Raw genomic sequence first — 10,416 nt, 5'->3', positions numbered from 1 at the left:
GCAACTATCCTGCAAGATGCTATCTTACATGCTGTAATAAAGCAGAGAACTGGCTAGAAGAAAGAAATGAAATTTTAACTGAGGTACAGGAGAGATGGCCACGGATGCTAAGTGGCCTCTGAGATTCACAGCACTGAACAGAAACTGGGAACTGGTCTCAGTGAACACTCACTCTTTACAGTGTGCTGAACTTTGCCATCTCTTGGATGATATTCAAAGAGGGTCTGGGAAAGCTGTACTGGTGATGTTGGCGCCGCCATCAGGGAGCGCTTCTGGTAGTTCAAGAAAATACAAGCTTTGATGTCCAGCAGAGTTCCTTCCACCTCAGAGTCCTTTGCTTTCATGTTAAAGGCCCAGGCACCAAAGCCCACTCCCACAGAGCGTGTGTGAGAAGGCAGAGTCTTTCCAGTCCTACCCGTGCCTCTGCCTCACTCCCCACCCGTTTTAGAGGCAGGAATCTCCGGAAGGATCAGACCATACAGTTTGGGAAGACTGGGAAAGACTTTTTAACTAAACAAAGAAGCTGCTCTCTTAGCTTGAGTCTTGTGGTACAGGATTCAAAAGGAAACTCAATGCACTGTACCCATTAGCCTGGCTCGCTTGCCTGCAGTTTGTGCTATAGGCTCTGCTTTGTTATTTGCTTATGAGTATTGGCTCAAAACTTCGGTCCTGTTCCTGAAGCCATTAAAGTCATTAGTCAAGCTCTCATTGATTTGAGCAGGACCAAGACTTGACCCTTTGTGGCTATTCAGAGGACACAGATAAACTTTTAAATCAATCAAGGGTGTAGACTAATTCTGCTGGGGTCATACGGTTAATACATCCTGTTCCTGTCATTTCCGCTATAAATCTGTGAATGCTTTTAAAGCAAGAGGAAAACCTGATTCCCTTCCTTTTGCGAGGAAATATTACATTCCCTTTTATTACAAACAAGACAGGGGTCCTTTTTTTCTCAGGGATACTTGTAATGGGAAAGGTAATGTCAATACTTTCCATGTCTCTGGAGTCAGTGAAGGGTACTTTGAGACAAAGTACTGGGCAATAAAGTCTCCTATCTGCAAAGCAATGCAAACCTTCTCCTGCTGGCTTCCCATAAGCCTTTATTGGGTCCCGATGCTCTTTTTGCCTGGGCATTATGTCAGTACTCGTTGTCCTGTCTGTGTCTGTTGAAAGATCCCTTATTTTCCATATTGCATCTAGTCCACACAACTCCTACAAGATGGGAAAAATAATTAACTTCCTACAAAAGGAATCAAACTCATAATTATTGACTTCATTTGCATGGCTTTGGACCTCAGTCACTAAGCTCTCTGGTTTTACTTCTAGAGTGGGATACTTCTAGAAATGTTACCTATATGAAATAATTTTGAACTACTCTGGGCTTTTGTTTTGCCATAAGACCCATCTCACAGCGATTATGGAAATAAAAGCTGTTCTTCCACAATATTTTGCTGAATTTAGGATTCAGAACAAAACTGTGGTGGAGAATACCCATCCTGATTCGGGTCAATTACAAGCAGAATCTCTGCATCCTTGGCTTGTCTCAAGTCTTCTTGCTTTCAGAAAGATCCTGTTTGATTTGGTGAAAAAACAGTGTGGATGTAACTGGACATGTTTTCCAGCTGCTTCCAATACTCACTCCTTCGGATGAAAAGATGAAAGAATAGGTGGAAGAGGGGAAGAAATGACCTTTATTATGCATATGTACATAGGTACGACCCAGCCCAGCCTGAAAGCCCACTGGTTTTCAGAGGCAGCAGATCTGTATCTCTGTGTGCATGCATGTGCGTGGTTTATAAATGGTTTGATCTTACCTGAGCATCTGTGGCTCTGGTGACATCCCATTTGTTCACATTTCTGTAGGCTCCTCAGTAAACTCACAGGACAGATGACAGTTCATTAAATTAGTTGACAATGTACACCCAGTCTTTCCACCCTCCTCCCCCAGCTCTAAAATGAAAATAAAGAAATTACAATGGCAAGAAGGAAAAATACTATGCAAATAGCTCTAAAAGCACTGACACATTTAAACTAATGCGGTTCCTAGAATCGTAACAGTAAATATGCTGTCAGGGGTATTACAGTTACTCCAGTGACATGACCACCTTGCAACAGCCCCAGCGCAAGCTGTCAGAGCTGGTTATCTAAGTAGTTCTGAAATATATTTCTATCATTGTAACTTCTCAGGGTCGTGATGCTTCAAAAGAGCCCTTTCCCCCTTGTGACTCTTCAAGTGGCTTTTAGATACCCGCATAAATCACCTTGTAAAACAAGCGGTTCAGGAACAAACCTTCCAGAGGTGGCAGTTACTGACATCAGTTGTTTTGGGAAATGCTTTTTCATGAAATGACAAAGTTTGCCCAACTTCCTGCGTGGCAAACATTTTCTTTTTTATTTTTTTTTTTTAATTATAAAAATAGCAAGTAGGTCAACCCCAAAGAACCCTTTTCAAAGGGTTCCACCCTTTCAAACAGTTGTTTTTGTTTCTTAAAGTTGCAACAAATAATAATAACTTACAAAATCCAATACCCAGAGCTAAATCAATGCAACAGCATCACTATAAAGAAATTTCATGAAAGAGCCTTTCCATCATTTTCTTTAAAGCACAAACTTTCTTGTTCAACTGGGAGTCTTACAGCAGTCTGTCTATTTTGACCATCAACGCTGTGCTCTGATGCAATGTATAGGCAGTATGGTTGATATTTAAAAAGCCTTTATAACAACTCAGAAATGTCCCTTTCAAGCCCCTTCTTGGAATTAGTGGCTTTAGTTAATATTAGTTAACACTTATTTGGAACAGGCATGTTATTCTTCCATTAAGCTTTATTCTGGTCATTCTTCCAATCTCCATTTAAATTCTGTTTTCCTCTTGGCTGGCATCCGTACCCTTAGCTACCTCATAAACAAGATGCATTGCCAACTGGAACATGCGAGCAGAGCTGAAAGCAGCACCACTAACCTCTGCTCCTTTCTACCCCCTGCAAGTTGGAGAAATATCAAACTCAGTGCTTGGAGCCTGGGAAGTGGGCATCCTGAACTGCTCAGAAGCTCAAAGAGCCAGACTTCAGGCTATTAAGCTATTGGGCTGGCTCACTGAGCTATAACTGCACATACATTTTTTGTGGTTGTTTTTTTTTTTTGTTTGTTTGTTTTATCAGCCCAGCAAGCCAGATTCACATGCTCTTACTGCAGCTGAGTGTATCTTTTGCTGTAAAGAAATGTGCTGAAAACTGTGACACCGATTAAGACGGTTTGACCAGCATTAATAAGGCAACCCAGATCTGATCCAGAATGACTAGTCCAGCAGTTTTAACTTCTATGCGGACATACAGAGGAGAAAAGATTTGGGCACTCAAAGCTGCTTACAGATTTTAGCTATGGGGAGCACTGTCTTGATTTTACATGCCCCAGATCTGCATTCTTAGAGGTTGCATACTCAGCAACGGCAAAATAAAATATGGAATCTTTGTCACAGGCGGGGGAGGCACCATAAAGGAAGCCACTGAATGAAGGAGAAATGCAGAGACTAGGTGAGCCGTGGGTGAGAAGGCTCCCACTCCCCTCCCCTGCCATGCCCCAGCCCCTCCTCACGCGTGCAGCAGCCATCAGCAGCACACAGCGATAGGTACCTGGGGCAGCATCTCCTGAGTGTGGCTTTTTCCTGCTTTTCACAGCACAGACCAAACACACTTGCCTTGGGCCTTTTTTCAGAACTTATGCAGGCATAACCGCTGATGGCTGTTCCCTTTCTGGGGTCGAACACTGTGTGTGAATGTCTGCGTAATCAAAACTGTGTTTGACTTTTTTTCCCCCCCCCCTTCAGTTGTGAGGTCAAGGCTTTTTGCCTTGTTTTTTTCTACACTGGTAAATGTTTTGTCCTCAGTTTGCAAGGCAGAAAGTCTAGCCAGGTGACACCAACAACTTACAAGTTGCCAGTCTGGGGAAAGAAAGTACACATTTAAAAGAATCAGCAGCCTAGGTAGGATATAATGTTACTGAAGAGTTTCACTGTAACATTGTAGAGTAAAAAAATGAAAATATAAAGTGTATTTTACATGATTAATGTGCAAAAGCTGACCTCTTCCAGTGTGCATTGATCAAGAAAAAATGCACACTTTCTATAGTGGTTAATGTTGCAGGTCCATTATTCAGCTTTGATAATGTGCATAAAATGCTCAATATGACAATGAGTTGGGGTAGCTGAGAATTTAGGATGGTGGCAAGTTTGTTGTAGTATTTGGATTAGCATTCTTAACCTACATCTTGACAGCTTCTCTTCTTCATTTCACAAGCATTAATAAAATCTAGCTTTATCCTCTTTGATTTTTGGTTATTTTTTTTTCTTTTTTTTTCTTTTTTTTTCTTTTTTTAAACAATTAAAAAATACCTGCTCAAACAAATACTACCAGCATTCATTAGTCAGGATGGTTATATGTAAAAGAAATGATGCCAGATAGTAACAAATCCAAGAGAAGTTTATTATGAAAATGGCACCTGCGGGATGAAAAAAAATTAAGTTACATAAAGACAACCATGTATGACATGTATGAGAATCTACAAAAGTATAAAAAGAACCCTGTTGTAAATGAAGTATGTACATTTCTGATTTGCAGCATTATCAATGATCAATGAAAAAAATGTTTCAAATAAGCCAGGCACTCAAGAAGTTAGATTCGGTTAGCTTAACACAAAATAAATGTACCATAGCTGTCACTTTTTAACATTTTAATTTTTTTTATATTGTAGAGTTGGTAACACTGCTAAGATTTATACGAACAGAATCCCTTTCCCCATTATTCAGCTACTTGGCACCAGTCTCCTCATAAAAGATTTCATATATTTGTACAAGAAATAGTTAAAAACACAGACACAGTCTTCACAGGTAATGAAGTTTTTTTTTCATTTTGTAATTTTAAACACTATGGATTTAGACAGCAGCTGTGATTATCTGTTAGTTTAAATCACCAGAAATCATTTTGACACAACACAGAAACATTTATAAAAAAAACCAAACAAAACAACAACAGCTGTCTAGCTGTTCTTTGTAGCTGATAGGTGCACTCCTTTGATTGTTCCATAGCTAGAGTAGAGCTTCCAAAATTAAACTTTGAATTTCCCAATCAGCTTTCTCGCCTTTTTTAGACCTACTGAAATCCTTCCAATGGAACCTTTAAAAGCTCATTAAATAAATTTGTGGCGTCCAATTCCTTTTTTGCTATTACTCCGCTGTGGCCTGGACCTACTTCTCAAATTCAAAGCTACCGCAGGAATTGACTCAACGCAGTGAGTGATCAAAAATTCAAAGGACAGCTGAGTTAATATATTAGCATTGCACACATAAGCAAATATATATGACAATTCTAAGCTCAGTTTCCTTTTTAAACAATGCTGGTTGACCTTTGAAAGCATTTCCTATCTCACTGGTAATTGCTCTACGTATTACTGCACCAGCCTACCTGGGAGAAAACCAAAGAAATGCACCCTCTGCTTACAGTTCGAGCACAAGGGACTCTGGGAATGTTAACAACTGAGGCTATATGGCGTCAATTTGCTTAATATATCTGAGCATTACTCTGGAGTGCATTGTGGGGTACACTGGAAGAGTAAGTCATACCCAGAATTCCTCTGTGGGAGAAATGGCTCCATTAACCTTGAGCTAGTTAAGAGTCTTTTATCTCTGAGAGTGAAGAAGAGAGAACGAGAGAGCGAGAGAAAGAGAGAGGGGAAAAGTGGGGGGGGGGAGGGGGGAGCGGAAGGGGGAGAGAGAGGTTTGAGAATACACAACAGCAAAGCAACAGCAGAAATTAAAAGGTATACAGACAGTGGAAGCAGCATAAGGTGACATTACAGAGGAAGGCCACCACACAAAAACCACTAACCCCCAAGAATCACTGGTTCACTAGGACTGCAGGAATGGGACTTTACCACTCCGGACTAGAGATAAAGCACAGAGAAGACAAAGGACAAAACAACTACATTAGCTTAGTATATACTGCATATAGTAACACACATTGAAACTGCAATGGGACTGACAGCCAAGGACACTTACACATTGTACACATTACAGTTCTCACATCTGTTATTAGATGCCTTAACAAACAGCTGCCAAAGATGGAGTGGAAGAAGAATTTATATTTGACAGTCATTTGGAGTGTTTGACACTACACTGTGATTTCTGGCAACAAAGACAAAATAGGAGATTTCTTTTCTTTTACTTAATGTGCAGTTTTCAGTTGTAGTTATCTATTTCAAGCTTATTAACCCATTCTTTAGTTTTAAAACATATTGGTTTCAACACTAGAAATAAGGAAAAAGCAACAAAAAAATACCCAAATCAAAGAACGAAAAGAAATTTACAACCTTCCCTCTATAATATTAAATGAAAAACAAAACAAAACATGTTAAATAGTTCTTCTGTTTTTTTTTTAACTCTGAAGTGTTATTTGATGTTGTAAAATTAGCCTCAGTTACACTGAGAAAAAAAATAAAGCAAAACAATATGCACCTAAGAAACTGCTCCTCGCGTCAATTAAATTGAGTTTTTTGTTTTTAAGCGCTTTTTGAAAAAGGCTTCCTGACCCATTTAAATTTGATGTGAGGCTATGCTTGTTAGTTTGGAGGTAAAAAATTTTAAGTCCTGCAGCAAATGTTAATGAGGGCTTTTGTCTTAACTAACCAAGGAGACTGCAGCACCCAACTATAAACCAGTTCGGAACACGTTCTTTCCAAAAACCCCAGCCCACAAGCTGCATATTGTATGAAGACATTACAGATTAATAAATGATAGCACCATGGTTTTAGAAATTAAGTTAAAGTTTCAGTAATTAACATTTAGTCCAACTTTTTAACATTCTAGTCACAGGCCAGAAATTAACTTTTTAAGAACCCAAATTATTTTATGTGCAAGTAAGAAAATCTTAACCATAAAAAGAGAATTAAACTCTGCATAAAATTCTAAAATACTATCCCCTATTTTTAAAGGAATTAGGAACAAAACCCCCTTTTCATTTGACTTAGTCAAACAGGGCACATTGTTTATGCTTGTCTCTTTTAATCTTGATCATATCAAGATCATTTTGAAGTAAAACCAATGGTTGTCACTTTAAAATCTCTTTACCACAACACTGAGTATTCTATGGCAGAGGCATACACATATTAAAGGCATCTTAATAAAGATGCAAAGGAAAAAACACACATCTTAGAAGAAGACAAAATGGCAGGCAACTGGTACTTCGACTCTCTGAAGGCAAAAATAAAAAAATATCTTTACATTAAAGAATAAGTCAAGTTAAAGAGAAAGGGAATGAAATGGGGACCATCATATTGAGAGAATAAGCTGACCTGCTCAAATTCAAAGTGCTAGAATTAAAGGTCTAAATTAAAACATAGTCTATGCCTCAGAGTATAACACTGAACACAGTATGTGGTCATATTTCAATCCTCTTTCCGTTCCAGAGTCTGTGTAGTGTGAATGCCATTGCTGTACACAGGAAATGGAAGAGTGGAAAAAAGTCCTTCGGCAGTTGTGAACACATTCCCTGCAGGCATTTGGGTCAGACTGGCCCCGCTCACAGCGCTTCCAAACGGTCCCGACATATTGAGTCGGTGAACGTGGTGGTAGAGCATTTCCATCGGTGTTTTAGGATCCAGCCCAAAGCTGGGGCTGTTAACATCAACAAAGTTAACAGCGTGGGTGTTGGGGAGGAGGTTGCCCTGCATGGCTAAAGTAACTTCAGCTGGAGCATACCGAATAGTGCCAGTGGTGTAGACCCTCTGAGCAGCAGTGCTGGTCGCAGCAAGGGTTCCCGTTACCCTGTGAACCAAAGGAAGCACCACATTGCCTGCTTGTAACCTCTGAAGGGCTTCCAGGTCCCCAGTGTACAACAAAGAGTTGGAAGTTGTGGGACCTCCTGGGTGTTTGTCCCGTGGAGACGCTGAAAGTGGGGGTGACAAAGGGTCAGAGGACACAGGAGCCAATGCCGAGCTGGATGAGGTGCTGAACTGAGTTTTACGGCTGGCAGTATTTTCAGTCCCTGGCGGGGTGAGAACAGAGTCTGGAATGGAGACATGTAAACTACTGCTGGCTTGGGGGGAAGGGAAGTGCTCGGAGCTGGGGGGCTTGGTCATACTGTAGGGTGATTCATTCCTTGAGATTTCCCTGTTGGGTGGGTAATTCCAAATACTGCTATCGTTATCAAAATTGATAGGTTCTGAGATTTCTGTTTTAATTTTGAGCACTGAGGCACTGTTTGGTGACGAGAGCAGCTGGGGCTGGTCCACCAAAGCTGAGTCAAGTCCATTTGGACTTGAGGTGCTTGACAGCCTTCTCCGGGTCATGCTGCCTCCCTTTTGCTTTTTTCTCCTCTTCTTCCTCTTTTGATGTTTGCTGGAAGACTGGGCATTTACTTCCCCTGCACTGTCTGAGTCCTTCGCACTGTCCGAGGTCAGCGATTCACAGTTCTGCAACCGCAAGTCTGACTCACTCTCAACATAGCGCTCCACCTTGATCTGCATAGAGCCAAGAGTGCCAAAACTGTCCTCAGGGGCCTTTTGATTCTCGAAGTCAGAGTTTTCAAAGCTGTCATCACTGTCCCTGCTGTCCTGGTTGCTGGAGCTGTTCCCATCATCATTACAGTTCATTTCGTTATCTGACTGATTTCCTGACTTTTTCCTGTCGGATTCAGGGTCTTCGCTGTTTTCTGACTGGTTTCCTTTCTCATCTGACTTGGAGTTCTCATTGTCCTCTGGAGCAAAAGGAAAGCGAAACAAATCATTAACAACAGGCACATAGTATTATAACCCAAGTCCAGAGTTCTACCTACCAATGAGATTTGGTTGCTGTGAACGTTTTTGGCAAAAGGCGTTCTTTTCTGTAGAGCCACAACTTCTTTCAAGGTTGTGTCGGAAGAGTTCTGGTCACCATGAATCTCTCTGACTCAGGACTGCTAGTGCACTAAAAGCCTATAAGTCTATGCTATATGGCCTGCACCTTGATTGAGGGGGGCCTTTTCATGCCCTTGCTGGACAAGAATCGTTTTGACAACTGTAAGCACAATGGCATTGTAGCTATGTCATTCAAAGAGAAGTCAGTGAACAATCCCGCTATGACCGTTATGTTCTGGTGATTGTTCTTTTACATCCGTGCTCTCCTACAGTGGGCAGGCATCCAGGTGTAGCACTATTTACTAATGAAGATCCTAGTCCTCTCATCTATTTTCCTCTTCCCATTGCCACTTCTGAAGTGGCACAGTGTCTGTGACTTCAGTGGAATTACTGCTGATTTCCTCCCGTGTGAGAGGAGAAGCAGGTCATATGTGTATAAATCTGAATGAATAGACCAGTTAAAACAATTTTGTTATGTTGCTAGACTGTCTTCTCACATTCCTCTGAAGGACAGCAAATTAAAAAAACAACCCCAAAACAGAAAAAAAATTCAGGCAGTGAATTAAATTCTTGATTGATCCAAATCATCTAAGGGCCATTGAAAATAGCTCAGCTACAGCACTGAGAAACTGTCACTCTCCTTGCCTGAATTCATTTAGTTGTGTTTTAGATTTTTACCTAATTCTAATACAGATGAGATAAACACTCTAGCCCACTGGACTCAGACAGCCAAAGCAGCTTTCAGGCTGAATACGCTCCATTATCATACTATGTTTGAAAGGGTCATGAAAGGCTTCAGGAGACCCTGTCCTTTACAGACCAGCCAGAAATCTTTTCATAGGAAATAAAAGATGTTTTTTCACTCATCAGAGCCAACTACCACCCTTTTCAATATACTTGTTTTAGGGGGAGAGGGGAAGGGCCATTTTTCCTCTGAAGATTGGTTACTCCTGGAGCCATGTCAATACCAAACAGTTTCCCAGAAATGCTGGAGAAGGTGAGCTTGACTGAGGATTCAGGGCAATGCACTTCACAAGTCACTTAGCAGGACTTCTGCTAGAGTCACCAGCAGCAGGAGACCCTCCCTTTTGAAATGTAAAACCCACAGAAGCAAAGTAACAGCCACAAACCCCTAAATATCATTCAGCTTTTTGTTCCACCTAGGGCTGAATTTCTCCTACAATTTTTTTTTTCTTTTTTTTTTGAAGCTGGTTTCTAGTAAGGCCATTGTATCTGTTCAACAGTGGGCTTAAGTTGAGATAGTCCAAAGCTACACAAAATTTGCCTGGGATTTTATCACAACTTGAATATAAACTTGTTGGTTTCATCCAAGACGCTGTTCCGATTTCAGGTTCTTTAGCATTTCTATTAAATTCTTTTGTAAAAAACAACCCCCTGCCTCTGATGTCTTCCAAGACTGTCAGACATCTCCTTCTGAGATGTAGCCATCTGTGCACTTTTGAAGAATGCTTTCCTGCTCTGCATCAGCCTTAGGAGTCATGAATGCACATGCAATTCTCAGCTGGAGAAACT

General features: G+C 40.8%; 1 protein-coding gene across 1 annotated transcript in view; it reads right to left on the bottom strand.

The window, feature by feature from the left end:
* Positions 1 to 4,454: 4,454 nt before the first annotated feature.
* The window catches only part of LOC102052852 (neuronal PAS domain-containing protein 3), a 613,283-nt gene continuing 607,321 nt past the window's right edge, over positions 4,455 to 10,416 (bottom strand). Inside the window, exon 11 of the mRNA XM_055717189.1 lies at positions 4,455 to 8,744. Coding sequence (XP_055573164.1) covers positions 7,435 to 8,744 — 1,310 coding nt within the window. The 3' untranslated portion in view covers positions 4,455 to 7,434. The remainder of the gene's footprint in view (positions 8,745 to 10,416) is intronic.

This window comes from Falco cherrug, chromosome 7 (genome assembly GCF_023634085.1).
Source record: "Falco cherrug isolate bFalChe1 chromosome 7, bFalChe1.pri, whole genome shotgun sequence".
Lineage (NCBI taxonomy): Eukaryota > Metazoa > Chordata > Aves > Falconiformes > Falconidae > Falco > Falco cherrug.
The sequence above is the reverse complement of the archived record's forward strand: the minus strand, read 5'-3'. Positions and strand labels throughout refer to the sequence as shown.